The sequence below is a fragment of the Homalodisca vitripennis genome, chromosome 7 (assembly GCF_021130785.1).
Source record: "Homalodisca vitripennis isolate AUS2020 chromosome 7, UT_GWSS_2.1, whole genome shotgun sequence".
NCBI lineage: Eukaryota > Metazoa > Arthropoda > Insecta > Hemiptera > Cicadellidae > Homalodisca > Homalodisca vitripennis.
In genome coordinates this window covers 137,583,874-137,604,587 of record NC_060213.1, presented here as the reverse complement: position 1 = coordinate 137,604,587, position 20,714 = coordinate 137,583,874, and the positions used below count along the sequence as shown (strand labels likewise).

The 20,714-nt window shown below is 39.7% G+C and overlaps 2 protein-coding genes across 2 annotated transcripts in view; one reads left to right on the top strand and one right to left on the bottom strand.

Moving 5' to 3' along the window:
* LOC124366401 (elongation factor-like GTPase 1) overlaps positions 1-20,714 on the top strand; it is a 271,013-nt gene that overhangs the window by 110,517 nt on the left and 139,782 nt on the right.
* The window catches only part of LOC124366402, a 103,876-nt gene that overhangs the window by 67,555 nt on the left and 15,607 nt on the right, over positions 1-20,714 (bottom strand). Inside the window, exon 2 of the mRNA XM_046822927.1 lies at positions 7,375-7,623. Within this exon, the coding sequence (XP_046678883.1) occupies positions 7,375-7,587 (213 nt within the window). The 5' untranslated portion in view covers positions 7,588-7,623. The remainder of the gene's footprint in view (positions 1-7,374; positions 7,624-20,714) is intronic.

Genomic DNA, 20,714 nt, shown 5'->3' with positions numbered 1-20,714 from the left:
AAAAGGTTTCGTGTGCCTTCAAAATGAGATCTTCATTTCCAAATTAAACAGGACACTAATTTTTATTTAACCAGTCATTTCTTACATTGAAGCTGGATGTAATGAAACTAGCTTAGTTTTATCCCAAGAGCACTTTTAGGTAGATTTCACAGAATTTCTGGTTGAATTTTTTTTTAACTTAAACAACTTAAATTAGGAAAAAAACTAATTTGGCCTATCCGGGTTACCGTTACAGTGTCCAAAATTTAAAAATTCACTATTATGGTAGTAACTCCACATTGCATGGTTATCTTTGTATTAGTATAATGAATTGTCAACTAAAACCATTTTTAAAATTATTTAATTGCCATACACCATACGCAAAAATGTGTTTCACTATTCAACCATCATCAGTGTAATTAACCTCTAGATAAATAACAAACAACTACATTTACACATGGGGACCATTTAAACAGGTGTTAAATTTATATGAGTGTTGTAATTTTTATTAGTATTCTGTATTTAATATATTAATATGTTCAAAAATTGAGTTTTTGCAATATAATAGCTTTGAGTCACTACAGTTAATTTTGTATACTCCAAATTGTTTGTATAATTCTTGAGTGTCTTCATTTTGGTTCACTTTGTTTTCAATTAGTTTAAAGGTTTTATTTGTTGTTTAGTAACTGATGGAAAATTTTGAAAGGTTTTTTGAACACCTTTGTTTAATTTAGTATTAAAAATATATACATATATATTTCTGAATAAAAATTAGGATTATGTTGTATTATGTTGCTTTTATTTGTTTTTTGCAAATAAAATAATTTAAAAAACTGTTCTAGTTGAATATTCACTATACTCAAAAAATTACAGAATAGAGTTGACGAAAAGCGAGTTTCAAACAAGTATATTAGATTAGATTAATCTAATATATTTCATTATATTTCATTTATTTAAAAATATAATGAGCAAATCATGTTCAATCTTATTTTAATATCTCTATTGTTATGAGTAGAGAAAAACAGAATACGGCTGAGTGTTTGGGCGATCCGAATCGCCTACCGCTCAGTCAGTGACGTCATCGGAAAGTAGATCAGAGCGATGATGTGTCTGCAGAGGTGCAGTAGTAACTCGGGCATGGGAGCACCCACCTCGGTCAATAAACCTGGTGACTCAAACGCCCGGTTGAACAGAAGGCGCGCCAACTAACCCATCCAAATTAGAGACAAAATGCAAATGGCGCAGTGTAGTGGGTACGGCGGCGGTTATCGCGAGATCAAACAGAACAGAATCAAACAATGTCGAGCGTGGCTGCTGCTTGGATGGGTGACCGCTATGCGATCCTGTCCTTGCAAAGCAGCCCGCCTGGTTCGGAAGTCACCTTGAAGCCGTTGGTCCCCAGGTTAAGTGTTAGGTAGGGCTTCTTAGCCCTAACATCGCCTGGTAAAATATGACATCCTTTACTTTTTTTTACTTTACAAAAGATGGTGTTAAACACGAGAAAAAAACTTGTGGTAAGGTTTACTTTAATGAGTTCATTATCACGTTTTGTTAATTTGGTGTTCATGCTTCACTTTATGCTTTACTATTTGAAGAATGATGCCTTAACGATTTACCATTAGGTCAGATTCTAGCTCTCAAAATAGTAGTGTTGTATTTTTGTTATTAAAGTGCAAGTACTGTACCGAAACTTGCTTCTGAGTTTTTTCCGCGTAAAACAATTTTAACTCCAAACAATTTTTGCCCTTATTTCCAATCTTAGAATTATGGAAGATGTCTCATATTAAAGATATAATTAATGCAAACGCACAAATCATACGTCTTGGTTGAAAGTGTATGGTTGATTAGTGACAATGTGTTTCACACAAACGTCTTAAGTAGGCATCTGTAGGATATCTTTGCGTACATCTCGAACAAGTACATTATTGTTCAGACTATTAGAATTGGTTAACGTTTTCTATGATTCGTATAGTCCTAACTTCAGTTACATTTCCCAGCACTCTTTTACACTTTAGTGAAACGACCTTGAATGTTAACACTTGTACGTCCTAGATTTTGGTCTTTGAATCATGGGAGCTGTCTCATTTAAATGAAAATGCTATTGTATTTTTCTTGCAAAGTGTATACTGTTTTAAAGATTTAAACGATGAAGCAAAAGCAAGTTTGAGGTGTTTTTTCTGTATAACCAATATAAATATATCGATACACTAAAAATAACTTGGATCCATATTAATAATTTAGGCTTCACGCACATTTTAGGCTCTTGACGCCATTAGTTATGCATAGTAACGAGCTGGGTACGATAAAAACGAAACGAGATTGTGTTGTGAGAGTAAACGAGTGGTAGTAAGAATTGGGCTACAGATTTTCCAAAGAGTTATAATTTTAAATAAGATTTTAGTTTATAAATTCACTTGGTAAGTAAGCGCGAAGAGTGAAGGGAAGCCTTGCCAGAATTGTGATTACGATAGTTTTTCCTCTACTACCATCCTTTCTCAGTTTCTCCGGTCCGTTAGTTTAAGTACGATTCTCAATCAGTGTTACAGGCAATCCAGGAGAAGAACACAGTGCCCCGTTTCCCTCACACTCCCGTTAGTTCGCTGATCAGAGATGGCATAGTTCCGGTAACGTAGGTCTAATGGCTGTTTTATTGTTGCATTGAAAAGTGACCACAAGTTCAAAGCGTTAACTCTGAATTATAGGAGGAAGCCTGTGTGAAAACGTTCCAACGGAAGTTTGACAGAGGCAAACGTTGGTTCTAATGGTATTGGTCGTTGCTTTGGTTAAGAAAGTTGGGATCTTATTGGTGGGTATCGAAGAAGGTGTGATGTTTTAGAGTCGCCAAGGAATTTGTAACGCACGTCAGTGTTAACCTATATACTAAAGTAATTCATTTCACCAGGAGGAACATTTATTTTACATAACAAAGATCTTTTCGACTGGCATTCTTCGCGTGATGCTGAAGATTTTTGGAACTTGGAATGAAATCACCAATCCCTCAATGCAACTGATTTTTCAATTGGCAATCTTCGGGTGATGCTGAAAATTTTGGGGAATTTTAATAAAATCACTAAATCCCTCAATGCAACTGATTTTTCGATTGGTATTCTTCGGGTGGTGCTGAAGATTTAGGAAAATTTGCATTAAATCACCAATCCCTCAATGCAACTGATTTTTCGATTGGTATTCTTCGGGTGGTGCTGAAGATTTAGGAAAATTTGCATTAAATCACCAATCCCTCAATGCAACTGATTTTTCGATTGGTATTCTTCGGGTGGTGCTGAAGATTTAGGAAATTTTGCATTAAATCACCAATCCCTCAATGCAACTGAATTTTCGACTGGCATTCTTCGCGTGATGCTGAAGATTTTTGGAACTTGGAATGAAATCACCAATCCCTCAATGCAACTGATTTTTAAATTGGCAATCTTCGGGTGATGCTGAAAATTTTGGGGAATTTTAATAAAATCACTAAATCCCTCAATGCAACTGATTTTTCGATTGGTATTCTTCGGGTGGTGCTGAAGATTTAGGAAAATTTGCATTAAATCACCAATCCCTCAATGCAACTGATTTTTCGATTCGTATTCCTCGGGTGGTGCTGAAGAGTTAGGAAAATTTGCATTAAATCACCAATCCCTCAATGCAACTGATTTTTGATTGGTATTCTTCGGGTGGTGCTGAAGATTTAGGAAATTTTGCATTAAATCACCAATCTCTCAATGCAACTGAATTTTTGATTGATATTCTTCGGGCGATGCTAAAGATTTTGGGAAGTTGGAATCAAATCACCAATCCCTTGATGCAACTGATTTTTCTTACTGAAGACAGATCATTATTGTGAATTTAGCTCCAGTTCACCTTCCTCTTAGTGCAGCGTCTGGAATCTGAACCTGTCTAAACTAACTAAACTAAACGGTCATATTGAATCAACCCTTTCCACCATAGCTGCGTCAATTATAGATCATTACTGTTTCAAGAATTCCAGCGATGACATTAGTAGATCACATTCGGGGCTATCGGTCTTCTTCGAGGTCTAGCCCACGCTGCGACGCCGCGATGCCGCGGGGCGGAACGTTGTTGATGGGCTGCGTAATTTGGCCAGAAAGACCGGGAACCGGTGACACCGATGACGTCAGACTCGCGCTTGTTGGACGGCCACAAGTGGCGCGGTCACACTCGGTGGCCGTTAACAGACCCAACGGGGACATCTTTGTCACGAAGGTGTTTGTTTATTCTATTCCTTGAACATTTAGCCCGATAAAAGTGCCAACAAGAGTCTTAGCATCGACGCAAATCCGATCATCCCTTGAAATCCGATAAGTGATACACGTTCCACATGTCGAGTTGTCTTAGAGTAATCCTTTGTGCTAATCCACCGGTTATGTTCTAGATTCTTCCAGTTCTTCTGGTGTTGCGCTATGGCTTTTCATGAGGTATCCTTTTAACATTTTTCTTCAGTCTCAGTAAATCAGAGATGATGAAGCTATGTCTTTGGTGCACGATTACTCAACAAAAGACTTTTAGGACTGTAGAACTACTGTCCAAAGAGTCTTCATTAGAATTGTTTCATCTCACAATTGATACTAAAGATTCTTCGTATTAAGGATCGGCGAATACAGCTAAGAGAATTCTAGTTTTACGGCATTAGCGAGTAACTTTCCGGTGACTGATAAAAGCCAAATTGTATGCCAAGAGAGAATGGTACATAAATATCGTTGAACTGTATTGACTATCGTAACAGTGACGCATAAGATCAGCCTTCAAGAAGAAGTGTTTTGAAACCAAAAGTAAAAAAGACTATCAGATCATCACATTTGAGCTCACATTAAATTTGTCTGCGTATCTGGACCCCTCCATGGACTGCTTCTCCTCCAAATTCACTATGACTTGCTCATGTTCTCTAGTTCGTGACGATTTCGAGTGCCTGATCTTGCAAAGAACCTTCACAACCATTATCGGACTTCTTGAAGAGCACTTCCGGTCTAGGTGAATGACGAAATTGATCACGTCTAGTAGAGACTAGATTTAGAAAAGAGTAGAGTGTATTAGTAAAAGTTATGTTTGATGGTGAGGAAAGGGAAGATTTGTCTGCTGCACAGGAACTTTGGTTGAGATGGCGTTTCCTTAGCGTTTCCTTGATTCGATCAAGAATGGATCGGGAAGAGTTATGAGTAATGGTGAGGGGAGAGAAGGTTTGATTGCTGCACAGTAAGGTCGATTGAGAGGAATTTCCTGATCATTTTCTTGATCACCAAGAACCACGAATATCCAACGTATAAAGCTTGATAGTACAAAGATCAAGAATACTATTACACTTTGGTTATGCATACTGACGGTTTGACACGTAAACTATAATATAATAAAATTAAACACAAATAATTTACTTTTATCTGTTTTTGTGCTTTATAGCGTTAAAAGTAGTTTGCACTACTATTTGTTTGGGAATATCATTTGACGTGGTCGTAAAAATGTATATTTATTTGTCAAAAGTTTGGTAAAGTGAGGACCACGTTAGAAAAATAATTATTGTAGATCGTTTTATCTTTTGAGAATCTATCATTTGTTGCGATACAATACCAGGAAGTGTTACGAAACGTTCAGAATCAAAAATGGAATCCCTTCTGCCGATCTGTGCGATTTGAGCATTACCGACCAACAATCCTCCACAACGCCCACGCTTTCTTCCCGAGTGACACCTATAATTTCAGATTTCTCCGTTCCGTATGCAAGGGATGCCGGCACGTATGTCGGACCGATGACGTTTCGGAGCCTGTATCAATGGCCGTTATCAAGGCACCAGGTCGCGACCTTGCAGCCTCCGCGAGTTTCCCCGGACGTGACGATGGCGCTTAATTATTGTCACGCACAGCGTCAGGCCGTCTCCGCCCCCGGGGGCTCGTCAGTTTGACGCCGCCCGAACGCGTGTCGGAGGAGAGAGTATTTTTATTTGTTGTCTCACGAATTGCAACGTTGGCAATCCTGTGGGAAATTAACTTGGCCTCCTGACGAACACTTCAACCGTCGTTGTCTTTCAGCTGCGTCGATGTCGGGGTTTCACACTACAACGTCCGTCCTTCCCAGGTCGTGAAACCTTGACGGGGAATAATGACAGTTGTGCCAACTTTCCGAAAGGTAGATATCGTTAGAAAACGATATTTACAGTCTGTTGCCTTAGCAGCGCTTTCAGCACGCTCGCTATGCCGTGCACTGAGTCGCGATGAGGCCCCAGTGACGTCACCATATCGCCATAACGGTTCTCTCATGTCGCACGTGTCTACACACTTACCTGCTCACCAGTGCTGTCAACAGTGCACCGTACTTGACAGCTTTCACCGCGACATTACACTGCAGACAACACACACTCGGCAACCCGACCTTCATCTCCGTCTGCTGGCAGTGGCGCAACTAGGACTGTGAGGGGGGGATGTGATTTAAGAGGGTGGGGTTTAAAAAAGTAAAGATGTCTTATTTTACCAGGCGAAGTTGGGGCTAAGAAGCCTCTCTAACACCTAACCCTGGGACCAACGGCTTAAAGGTGACTTCCTAACCACCACCAATAGCCGGGCAGGCAAGGGCTGCTTGCAAGGACAGGATCGCTCAGCGGCCACCCATCCAAGCAGCAGCCACAATCGATGTTGCTTGATCTGGTTATCTTGCGATAACCGCTGTACCCCCACTACACTGGGCCATTGCGGGTTTGGTATGGAATAAATCTAAATAGATCTAAATGTGAATAAATTTACTTTATTTAAAATAAATATGATCTCTATTATAAGAATATGTCTTTATTTTAAGGCTCTAGCGGATTCAATGCCCCTCATCGCCCCAATGGTTACGCTACTGATTGCTAATCGGTGTATTGGTGAGGATTGGGTGGATTGATTGTTTTTGATTTGCGAAATACAGGAGTCATATTTTCCCACGGTGTTGGGATATTTGCCGAAGAACGTCTAAAATTCTACGATGACAGGCTTTGTATGTACCTACTAAGAACAGCAAGACATCGCAATTTTATAAATTCTAATCTTTAGGGTGTTCCATAATCATTAGTTTCGGAACTTGTCGATAATTTTCAGACTAACCACTAAGAGTGTTTTAGTGATGGTATACATGAAACTAATTGGTATTGCAAATGGTAACGTGTTAGATGCAACTTTCGTTTGGACTCAGACGAAGCCAAAACTTTATGAAGTTTAGTCAGATTCTTTGATCTCTTAAAAATAATGCTTTAGCTTAGGTAAAAACTAGTCTCGTTATGATAAGGATTTACTGAGTGAGATCTCCGGAAATGTCAACTTCATCAAGGGCAATTCTGGAATATCCTTAGAGTTGGATGATCGAATTAAAGCAACAGAATTGAAAGAAAAAATTAAGATGTCAAAAGTGACTCACGTCCTCCAGCTTGGACTGCTGCTCTCTCCGGCTTGGGTAGTAGCTGATGGCCATCGCGTCCCTGATGGCACCCACGTCGATGGTAGGAGGGACGGGCGTGGTGTCCGAAGTCGCCGGCTGGGCTGGGGCGGGCGAGGCGGGGCTGGGCTGCTGAGAAAGCACCCCCTGGACCAGCACCAGACAAGCCACACAGACCAGCACAGTAGACGACATGCTGGTAGTTCACTAGCAGATACACATCAGCACTACCTGCAACATTGGGGAGGCCTCGGTGAGTCAGGTGTTATACTGCTGGATCAATTCACCTTTACAAACGTGCAAATACTCTTGGGTGAAATTGAAGAATCATTTTAAAATCAATTATAAAGTGCAAGGGTTCTTCTTAAATTCGTCCACTATGGGGAAAATAGTAAAGGAATAAAGGGAAAAACCATTGGATCCGCAATACTGATCCGTTATTCTAAAATGTAGGATAGGTGCAAGGATAGTAACACACACGCAGCCACTGCAGTATTGGTAGTTATCAAGTTCCAGCGTAAAATTATCAAAAAGCTGGCAGCTTCTGTAAAGATAAGCCATATTGATTACCATTTATCGTTAATTGGCAAAGATATATCCAACCACATTAGAGCTTCGCCTCCTTTACTGTATAAGCTGATATGTACAGCCTCTCCTTAACGAGCCCAAAATATCTCAAGATTTTTATTCTGTTTAGCAATTTATCAATGCTGTGAAAAAAGTAAAAACGTAGAGTTTTCATCGCCAACCAAAATACGGTAATACGTATTTTTTTGACGGCTTAAAAATTTTGGAAAAAAAGATAGGAAAACGTATAGAGCTGAAAGGAGATTATGTTGAGAACTAAAAAAATATACCGGAAAACTAGTTTTTCAATTATTTCCAAAGGATTTATTGAACGACCCTCGTATACGAAATGGAGTGTACAATTTTGACCATTGGAAGGAGAAGACTACGCAGTAGGGTGTGGCACACCCCGGTTAGAAGTTGAGGTTATGCTCTCGAAGTTGTCAGGCACGGCCACCGTCTCCCACAAATTGATGCCTTGCATTACAATTTGCCCAGAATCAACTAAACCTCCTACTTAATCAATGTTAGTACATGCAGTGGGCAGTAAGTCCGACACAGTTGCCTCGTAGTACTTTGGCTTAGAGGATCGAACTTGGTGCCAGGGGTCACTCACGATCAGTAGTTGTTTACGAAGAATTTTGATTGAAGCACAGGACACACAAGATTTAAAATTCCGTAACCTCGCCAATGTTCAGACGGCTGTTTAGTTCTGGTTTAAAAACAATAAATAAAATGAAAACAATTTATTCCCAGAGCAAAATACTTTTCATCAGTTTTTACATGATGATACTGCCGGTCATGCTTTCTTGGAAGGTTCTCTCTGTTTCAACTTCTCAATCAAGGCAGCCAGACAATTGATTGTATTCCATCTATTAGGCTTGCAAAATCCCTTTAAAATAAACAAGTCTAACCCACTCTATCGTCCTACAGTTTTCGAACATTTTCCATTGTTAAATGTTACAAAAAGTATAACTCAACGTTTCGAGGATTGGAATTTATCCTCTTCGTCAGGTGAGGACCTGTCACTAAAAATCTTGGTAAGACTATTACAACTTTACGTATTCAACCTTAAATCTGTTTCTTTGAGAGTTTTAAACCAATTCCTTGAAGGTACGCTGAAAATCTGTGTTGACCTTAAAAGGAACGTAGCATAGAAAGAATGTTTACTCAAAATAAACTAATCAATATAATTTCATTCGAACATTTGCCATGGCCACAAACGTATAACATAACGTTTCGAAGATTGGAATATATCCTCTTCGTCAGGTGGGGGAGGTTTTAATATATACAAAAATAAATAACTAAAAGAAGAGTAAGAAAAGGGTTCAAATATACCCAAAAGCTACATGGAGTCCAGTCTAGACGTTATCACTGCACAGAATTCTGAGGATAGAATAGGCGAAGAGGATAGATTCTAATCCTCGAAACGTTGTCTTACACTTTTTGGAACGTATAACGATGGCAAATGTCCGAAATCTTGTTATCCTTTCAAACTTTCCGTGGTCATTAACAAATGTTAAACAAAGGATAAAGATACGTCAACACCACAGTGTATCGATGCAGGCTCCATATGTAAGTACACGAAACTGTTCAGCATGCCTGAGGCGCACCAGAACTATCGCAGTTGGCGATCTTACTTTGGAGCAAATTCTATACAATTTGGCTCTATTGACAGGTTTTAGTCCCCTTGATCTGTCCGACCCTCTTCTGTAATGATCCTAGAATAATAGTTTATTAAATAGTACGAAGCGCGTAAATGTCAGTTATTGAAAGCTTTCTGAATCGTGTTAATTTCACTCATCGCACTAATCTACTTGGATTATAGTGCACTTCCGCGGCTCCGCAAGCAACTTCATTTTGAAAAACAGGAAAACTACAAGCATCCAATAACTGACGAAGAGGGTAGATTTCAATCCTCGAAACGTAGTGTTACAAAATTTGTAACATATAACGATGGCAAATGTTCTAAATCGTAATATTCACGAGCGTATTTTTTATAAATGGCACTCCAAACAATTCTGATAGTCACTGAAAGATATTCCAATCTCCTGATCCATTTTAGCTTTAGATTTAAAGATGGGGTCCTGAAGTCGAAGAGTGAAACTGTTTCATATAAGTGCCTTTGGAATTCCTCAAATATTTCATATTTTGAATTGAATAGCTCGGTGAATAACGGTTTCATTAGCAGTTGAATTGTTTTAGGCCAGCGTGGAGGCATCCTAAGTCTAAAGGGAGCCTAAAATTGAAGTCCTTAGCTTTTCAGTTAACACGCTTATAATGTTAAAAATAAAGGCATTTAAAACATAGTATGTAATTTAGAAGATTTCATGGTTTTGAAAATCCGTATTCTGGTAGATGAATCCTTTGAACGGCTGGATATGAAGGGCATCGTGACTTCAAAACCAGGTTGAGTTATGGGTCTGATTCAACTGAAATTGCTAGAGCTTTTGAGGGGTGTCTAGCGTTTTCATCAAATTTTATGTTCACTAACGCACGTACTTTGTGAAAATTTGGGAAAGGTAAAGTTGTTCAGTCATCATCCACATGTACGAGGAATTTGCATACGCCATGCAACTTCCTGCGGTGCAGATCGCGTGTGCTACGGTTGTTAAAAAACCGCTGATTGTTGCAACGCGACTCGAGGATGATGAAGCATACGAGCGAGATCTCGTTAGAAAAAAGAGCTCGTGAATCAAGCGGTGATCGGAGCCTGGGAAGGCAAATATTAATTTCCGCTGGTAGGAAGTAATCGGGCACCGTTACCGTTCCCCAGATGATCTACGCCGACGCCGACCGTTCCGGCGCTGGTAGCGCTTCATTTTTATCCCCAACCGGTCAATTTTCACGTCATTGTCACGCATGGTGTAGCCCTGGAGAGGATCGCAGGGTAGCGGCATTGTTTCCACTGTGTTGATGATCACCTGCACTGTCTTCGGCGCACCAGACGCTGATGGCCTCTCGGTGGTCTGTACGTGGGGTCACTTACTAGGTTCTCAAGCGTGGCACCGGTTTTATATCACTGTAACAAACACGTTATAGCCGGAAACTAATAACGATTTGGTATAAGGGAAAATATTAAATAGTTCATATAGGAAAACAAAGCAATGTAAAATAAAGCACGTAAAAGCATGAACAAAATTTGGTTATGATAACAGATCACACCTCTTAATGAGTTTCTTCATGATGGAGATAACGTCCATAGCCTGTTGGACAGACCTTGAAGTATTAAAGATGTGCTTGCTTTGTCTGCACTCTAGACTGCCCGAGATTCTTCATGATGAAGATAACATTCTGGTGGCGCAACAAAGAAGTGACAGCAAATCCTGCTTTAATAGAGTGAAGATCGTGGTCAGCGGCTCGGGCCTTGGTCGGCCATGACATCTCAATCCGGCAGAATCCACATCACATCTGCGGCGTTCCACATGTCTCCGGCGGCGGCGTGGCAAATGGCCCACAAAGCAACAGTTACGCTGCGGACGACAGTTTAACGCCCGGCGTGATACGCGGTAAATTATTCCAGCTCCAGTTACGTCTGCTGGAATCCAGGGCGGGTTGTCAGCGGATATGGAGCCTTTGTTGCCAGAAGTGGAAGTACAGCAATAAGGGTGCCGTGAAACCGATCTAATACGGGAAGACTGTAAGTAGACGCTCGCTAACTATACGGTTGGTGGCGGATTACCCTGTTTTCTGTCCAGGAATTGTTCTTTCGACACCTTTTCCCGCGGGTTCACCTTTTGCTAAATTGTTCACGCCTTCTGGTCGGTGATTGTAAGCCATTTATCTTCAATACTGGGTCATTTCATTTCAGCTCTGGATTTTGAACATGATTTACGAACAGTTCCGCACAGCATAACATAATTACGGACATCGTCAAGTGTTACAAACACTGAAACATGGCGTTTCAAGAATAATCTTGAGCATTTTTTCATGTGCAAGACAGAAGCATTAACAAATGCGTGGTAATGGTGGTTAAAACCTAGTATTAAATGCTATTCGGTCAGATATCACAATGAAACAGTTGTAAATTATACCCACTATTTGTAACCATACCTAATAAGTGTTACTCGAGGGGTGCAGAAATGGACGCATCGTTGTTCTATGTCGATTATTATAACTTTATTTGTTGTTTGTGAGTGAAATACTTTTAGATTGTTATGCTTGCTATCTGAGCTTCTATATTGATTTGCAAACTTAAGGGCCTAACCCATGTTTTAGGATTTCGTACACAAAGATGAGAGTGGATACCAGTTATTGAAACGTCGGTTTTAGTCTGTTTTATATAATATATGTTATTGTCAAATATCCGTAATTCTGTTGTTCTTTTAAATTATTGACGTCTAACAAACAAAGTTGAAATTTTTTTCCGAACAAGGTCGGACATTATACCATGATCTCTGTGCGTTAATGGCTGAGCATTAGTGAAGCCTATTGCTCTAGGGATTGGAAAAATGTCATGTATGCCTGTCTGTCTGTCTACACGATGTCTCGAGAACGAACATTTGTAACTTTGTATGCAGCTTGACTTTGATAAAGGCAACAGTTTGATGATGGTGCATGACAATTGTGCACCTGATGAGACAATTAGACCACCTCTTCACCTAGATCACATTGTATTTTGTACCCTAGGTGTCTCTGGTGTCGAAACGATGCAAAAAGTTCGTTTTGAGTTTCTTCATGGCCGACGTTTCATAGGTCTCTCTTCTGACATACATGACTCCAGATTTCAGGAGTTAAGTCTGCGACTGCGTCAGACACCAGACGCTGCAATAAGCGGAAGGTGAACTGGAGCTAAACTCAACATTCAAATTGAACCGACCCTTCCCACCATAGCTACGTTAGGTGTTGGAAACATAAAAACTAAAAAGTTATAAACAAACCTAAGAGTTGTGAAGTGGTGTGTAAACGCAGTACGTTTATCATGGTAAGTGCAGTTGTTTAGGATCCTTTTGGCAAATTCTCTTTTGGAAATCGGTATCACGATGAAGGATACGGTGAAATGGTGCGATTTAGGCAAGTGGGCTAGGGAAGAAGCTGAGCTGTCGGAAGAAAACAGTTGTCTCCCCGATTGAAGAGCGGATAATGGCATCATTATACTAATGATCACCGATATCCACAGATATCCGTGGATACCCGAGTCTCACCTGCGACCGGGTCACGGGCGTCGTCACGAACGTCGAAAGCAGTTTTGGGAACGTTTGCCGGGGCTCCGGCGCCAGATTCCGCGGCCCGGGACGAACAAACATTAGAAAGTCGCCGACTGTGGAGGAGCGAGGAGGAGTCACGAGGGAGGGACACGAACGCACGACCTTCGGGGTTCCCGTCAGCCAGGAGCAGGAGGCGGAGGACAGATAAACGGCGGAGGACCTTACCTCGTGGGCAAAGCTGATTGCTATCTCCGGTGGGCCCATTCATGAGAGTTCTCCCCTTGTGAAAGGATACCCTGTTGTGTTCCATTAATGGTCCATCCGACGTAGGAGAAGCTCAATGGAGAAGGCTGTCTGAGTAGGTTAGTCCTCCCTGAAGAGGTTGATCGTGTTAATAAAGTAAAGTAAAGTAGTCTCATTTTACCAGGCGAAGTTAGAGCTAAGAAGCTCTCTCTAACACTTAACCTGGGGACCAACGGTTTTCAGGTGACTTCCGAACCACCACCAATGGCCGGGCAGGCGGTCTGCTTGCAAGGACAGGATCGCTCAACGGTCACCCATCCTAGCAGCAGCCACGCTCGACGTTGCTTGATCCGGTTATCTTGCGATAACCGTTGTACCCGCTACACTGCACGATTGGATCATGTTTATTTGATCTGTGTAGGGAAATCTGTGTATAGATAAGACGTTTCAGGTCAGGATACGCTGCATGTCATGTCGCGTTTCAGCGCCCAGCCTCTAGTTTAAGAATGGCACAATTCTGCTTGGAACAGTGCTAATTTGTGCTGTCATTATTTTTTTTCTGTCGGTAAAAAGTTGAACTCGTTACATCCGAGTTATTCGTCAATTTCTGACCGTTCCACAAATTGGTGTCCGCCGCTCTCTTTAGAAGTTCAACATTGTCGCCAACAAATATAACCGTATCCTAAGAATTCTAACGTACCAAATTAGAAAAATTGAATTGTGTCTTAATGCATTTATTATGTAATTGGGCGATAAATTTGAATCTTAAGCCTAATTGGCTTTAGTTAGGCACTTTAAATAATTGTTAGATTTATTTATTTTTAATGTAAACCGAACAAGATTTACCAATTCCGAAAAATCATAATTAATGTGTACAATATTGTTGAAATAAATCTAAAAAATAATACATGAATATTAAATTAAAATAATGTCGTATGTTCCATCAGTTTAATCTAGTAAATTAACTTCAGTACTCAGTACACAGTTACAGAATGTACTAGTTGTCACGGTACTGCTGTTGGACAAATTATGACTAATGCTATAAGATAGCCGATGGAGCTGAAATGTTACGCCAGCTGGGCAGGTGTAGAAGTAGCGTAACTATAAAACACGGGTAACTGCAGAATCGAGCCAGGCGATATCGTCGTGCGGGCTTAATCTACTGACCGTTGTAGTGGCTCTTAACGGCGTTATCGTAAACGTAAACGTCCTATTCTCGGGACGTCGTAAACGTCACGGTCCGCAGGCGGCCGATCGCTTCATCCCAGCAGATGTCCGCAATCTACGACGCGACGGTGACCGTCCTCTGAGCGCTCTCTCTGTGGGAACTGTCCGGCGCCGGGGACAGGTGACTGGGTACGGCGGCCGTGCCTCCACGTGATTGGCCGAAATGTTGCCATCTGAAAACCCGTTAGTCCGGTCCAGTTGTGGTTATGTTCGAGATTTAGATTGCAGAAAAAGTGAAAAAATATGGGGAAATTGGTAAATTGTGATTGGAATACGGGAAAGCCCAGTCCCTTTAAAGGTGTTTTGAATTGTTCGGTTTCTACGTTTAGAGAAGATGTAAAGAAGAGTTGATCATGCATAGGCACAATCTGGTTCCAACTAACTTTTGAACCTCCAACTTGTAAAGGTGTCCTAATCAATTCCTAGAACTCCGCGGTCTAAGATAATCAGTCTGTATGATTAATGGAATACAACCCCTCGCCCTGAGATAATCAGACTTGATGTCTAATCGATTTCTAGACCCCCTTCCTCTGGGATGAATAGACTTCGTGATTAATCAACTTCTAGAATCCCTCGCTCTGACATAATCAGACTGTAAGTCTAATCAACATCTAGAACTCCCCGCTCTGAGATAATCAGACTTTGTGTATAATCAGCTTCTAGAACCCCTTGCTCTGAGATAATCAGGCTGTAAGTCTAATCAGCTTCTAGAACCCCTTGCTCTGAGATAATCATGCTGTAAGTCTAATCAGCTTCTAGACCCCCTCGCTCTGACATAATCGGACTGTAAGTCTAATCAGCTTCTAGAACCCCTAGCTCTGACATAATCAGACTGTAAGTCTAATCAGCTTATAGAACCCTTTGCTCTGAGATAATCAGGCTGTAATTCTAATCAGCTTTTAGAACCCCTTCCTCTGAGATAATCAGACTTTATATATAATCAACTCCTACAACCCCTCTCCCTGAGATAATCAGGCTGTAAGTCTAATCAGCTTTAGAACCCCTTCCTCTGAGATAATCAGACTGAATGCCTAATCGTCTCCTAGAACCTCTCGCTCTGACATAATCAGACTTTATTTATAATCAGCTTCAGGAACCCCGTGCCCTGAGATAGTCAAACTGAAAATCTAATTAACTTCTAAATCCCCTCGCGTTAAGATGATCGGACTATGTGTCTAATCAGTTCCCAGAACTCCGTGCTTTGTAACAATCTGATTCTATATTACGTGATCGTGCACCATAAAAGACGTTGCAAGAGCTCTTCACTTTTAAAACGGAACCATCTCCAATGACTGTTTTTCTGTAATATTGACATCTCAGAAGTGAAAACTTGTTTCTTTCTGTCTGGATTTCCCGTAAAACCTCTTAAAGTGACAAAACTTAATTCACAAAAAATTATCCAACATAATTTTAAAAGGTTTTGATGAGACAAAAATCAGTACCTCTGGTATAATATTGATGGACATTGACTACATTAGAAAGAAATGACGAATCTTACTGCCCAAGGGTTAACCGTGGAGTTTCGGCCATAAAAAATGGATAACAATCAGCATTTTTCAGGAAGAATTGAGAAATTCATAGTTGGGCATTATCGTGTTTACACATCGTTTTTTTACACGCCAACGATGAGTAACACGAATGTTGGGCACCATGTGGCGCCTTCGTTGACGATGGCAGTAATCGATCAGTTTAACGACACGGAAAGGCCGCATCCGACCACATTAAACAGCTTCGTACTAGGCGCACAATAGTCGGTAATGCCCCCTCTACACCTCCCAGCAGAGGTGGAGGTATGTGGAGCGTGACCGTCATGGCCAAGTGTACCGGCAGATATGCGTGTTTTACCGTCGTCGGCCCGGGAGAATGGCCACTTCCCCGTGGCCCATTCGTTGTACTTCATTTTAAAGTGAAATTCCCATAAACTTTCCTCACTTTCTGTGTTCCTGGTCTCCTTAAGGTCGTGCCGGTTTTACCGCTTGTCGTTTTAGAGGTTATGTACCATTATGGAAACTAGGAAGAAACGTGGTCATCACTACTCCCTACTTAACCAGTTAACACAGGCAATTTAGGACGTTTTTTATTTACTTTTTTGCGTGGGGACGTAAAAAATGACATGGAAATTCGCATTATGCGAATGTAAACAGTGGTTCCGAATGTTCTAAGTTCCAGTCCTTGTAAAGGAAACAGGATTTTTCCGTACATATTTAATCGTTCAGTGACACAAAAAATCAGTAAAATGTCGTTTCGAGATATGCAATCTGATCTCTTCTTCAGGTAAATAACTGACCTAACACATAATTACAAACTAGGTTAATTATGCGTTAGGTTAGTTATTTGCCTGAAGAAGATATCTGATTGCAGATCTCGATACGTAGTGTTACTGATTTTTTTGTATCTCTGAACGATGGCAAAGGTCCGGGAAAATCCTGTTTCCTTCGCAATCCTTCCGTCGCCAAAAATAAAATTCCAGTCCTTCTTGTCCGAGAGAAATCGAATAAAACCACTTAGTTCTTTCTCTACAACTGAATCTGGACCACGGAGAAAATAAATTAAAGATCGTAGTTCTACAGGAAAGATGACTGCGTAAACATTTACAAGAGCAATACAAGTTATTTATTTTTCCAAGAAATGTTATTAGGTCAGTTGAAATATTGCTTTTATTTATAAGACGATGATTGATGAATCATTAGTATGATTATTTATGCATCGTTAAAATGATAATTGAAGAATCGCTATGATGGTTGTTGATGAATCATTAGGAAGATGATTGATGAATCATAAATGACAAAACTTATTTTTATTTTATTTTTTACCTTAAAGTTCTAGAATTTAGAATTCCTAAGTGATCTAAACGCTCCTGGACATGTATAAGGTTGCCGATTGAAGTGACACATCGGTTTTTGCTGTGCCCAGTGGTAGGTTCAAATGGAAGTTATAAACCCTGCTGGGTATTCTTTAAGGGTTATTTCTTCGCCGTTCCAACAAGGAGCGTAGAGTGGCTAAGAGAATACTGTCACACATATGAATAACTGGAATGTGCATACTCGAAGTGCCCATTAGCACCCATAATGGCGAGGGAAATACTTTGCTTCGCGAATTTCTCCGCTAATTCGCCGCAGCTAGAACACAGCAAGCGATGCTGCTGGCGTGACTCGCTTCGCGGCTTCAGTTGACAATTGAATACACGCCCGGCCCTCGTATGTTAATGTGTGTTTCTCACTAGAAACGTTATTTGTATCGCACATGTTGTGTGTCTGTGTATCTATAAAAGCCAAACACCATTGATGACTGATCTCATTTTCTAAAAGAGATAAGCTATATACAGTGAGTCCCACGAAAAAGTTCCAACGTTTGATTTTATATTACTTGCCCATTTATGCACAGAACATTTTCAAACTCTACACAATTCATTAAATAATTATGTCTTAAAAATATTCTGTGAAAATTTCAGCTGTCTAGCAGTTGTTGAAACGAAATGGTAGCATTTTGAAAAAGTATACAAATCCTGTCAAGCGATTACTAAATGATAACCTTCATTGTAGTTGGATTGGTCGTGGAAGTGATTTTTTTAGATTGGCCACACCTATCCCCAGACTTAACTGTGTGTGATTTTTTCCATGGGGTTATTTAAAGGAACAAGTTTATACTCGTAGGTTCAATAATGATGAGGAATTAAAACAATCAATTGAAGAGGAACTTCTCCGGACACCTCAGAATTTCTTTGTAAGAGGTTACGATTTATTTGTTTAAGCGCTGTTTACAGTGTGTACCTGTCGGTGGATTACGGTTCGAATAATTGTGGACTGTAATTGTAGATTTTTCAATAGGCTATGTTCTAAATTTCTGATAGAAATACTTTATTTCTCTAGAATATGGCAATAAAAAATTGTACAGAACCAAAAATACTGTTTTTTTACTGTTTGTAAATTATAGTTTTTCCAAATGCCACCGTTTTTTTAACAATTACTAGAGAGTTGAAATTTTCAGAGAATATTTTTAAACCCTATTTAATGAATTGTGTAGAGTTTTAAAATGTTCGGTGCATAAATGGGCAAGTAATGTAAAATCAAACGTTTAAACCTCTTCGTGGGACACTCTATATGTAGGTTAACATAAATATGTTATTAGTAGTACCAAAGCTAAAGTTAACCGCTCACGTGGTCTCAGCTTGAATTTGGGTACTATCTCGAGGGATGTTTTCTTATTTCACCAGAAATGCGGCTTTTTCACAACTGCCGTCGTGTACCCGATCAGGTACATACAGGGCTTTCGTAAAGCGCCCGATGGGGTACACGTTTCTATGCATTACCTTAATGCGTTTTTATTGTTTACCTGACTTGGTGGTTTGTTAAATGTAATCCCGCTCTTAAATACATACCTTAGACTATCATGTACCCCATCGGGCGTACGACTTAATTTTTAAGTTAAATTAATTTTTTAGGTACCCCTTGGGGTACCTACACAGAAAGACATATTGAAATAAGATTTTTTTTTAATTGCAGAGCTTACATACCTTTTTCGTTAATACTTAGACGTTTAACGTAAAAAAAATTATCACGGGTGTATCTGTTATTATTCGCCAAGTAAAAAAGTCCGGAAATAAGCCGTCGTCTTGAACGTGTTTTAATACTTCCCACTTTTTGAGTTCTAAATTCCAATATGAGAAATTAGTATGTTGGTTTTGGCAGATCGATCCAAAATCAATCCTTACCAGAGTCAAGTATTATGATATAGTAATGAAAGTAGGGATCCCAGGACAATTTCGAGTAGACAAAACTTACTAACAGAGCTACTGGAACGTCGACAGTCAACACACCCATGTACTGAAGGCGAGCCTCAGCTTATGGCACGTGTACTGGTAATTCGAAAGTGTGCAAGTCTGACGGTTAAATATACCATTTAGCGACTCATTGCGACAAAGTCTTCCCTCCACAGACCCGTGGGTCAGGCTTTAGTCCCATATTTAGTCTGCGTAAGGGAATACTAGTTCCGTGTTGAAGTGATTGAAATGCCATTAAATTTATTTAAAAAATGTTTATGGAGTTCTTCAAGGAACGTGAACAAAATTACAATTTTTTTATGAATTCGTGAGAACAACAATTTTGACGTCAAGAAGCTGAGTAGTGTTTGCTGAATGAAATATTTCAATAAAAAAATTAAATTATCATTACAATATAAAAATTTGAATAAAATTAGCTATTAAAACCAATAGTTTTTATTTTATTATACAGGGTGTCCCAGAAGTCTCCAAGGACCAAAGACAAATCAAAATATAATTATAAAACTTTCTAAAACTCAACCCGAATAGCCGCCCTATTGACTTTTTCACTTAACTGTTTTTAATTTGAAAACTGCTTGTTATAATAAGTTAATAATAATAATAATTAAACATTTTAAGTTTTATTTTCAAAATGGTGGTTTCCTAAATTCTTTAAACTTAAATATGTTACAAACTACATATGATAAAGTGAAACAACTTAATTACAAATCCAACGGTACCAAGTGTAAGAAAATCGGTTGATAAATAAGGGGGATACATTTAAAAAACGAAGTACTAAACAATATTCACTGTCATGATGTGACAACACTGATTGTTGTTTGTGAGCTACAACAATCAGCTGTTTTAATTTTAGCTGTTCTAATCAGCTGATTATAATGTTACGTTGTTGAATAATATCCTTACTGATTGCAGCACTTAGATTTCGGTCAGATTCCGTTATATGCCCCCAAAGCTTAAACTTTTTTCAATAAACTTAGAACGTTATATGATGTAGTTGAGTAACAGAACTAACATTCCATCAATCAACAAGCATTTCCAGGTATTGCGATCGGTATTGTTGTCGCTGTTATCTTATCTTTCTCGAGAATCCCGATTACGGCAGGCCGCGCGGCATCACATGATTATTTGCATTTTTTACACGGTACATAATTAATTGTCTTTCCACTACAATTCAAATTATATTTCTGATCAGCCCCTCTAGAATTTGATATTTTACTGATAGGTACTATCTCGAGGGATGTTTTTCTTTCGTTGGCCGGAGGCACTAGCATTTTGGGTGGCGGAGTGTGATCAAGAATAAAAACAACTTTTGTGTGTTTCTTTCAATAAAGGGTTTAGTTTTTGTTTGGTAGTGTTTG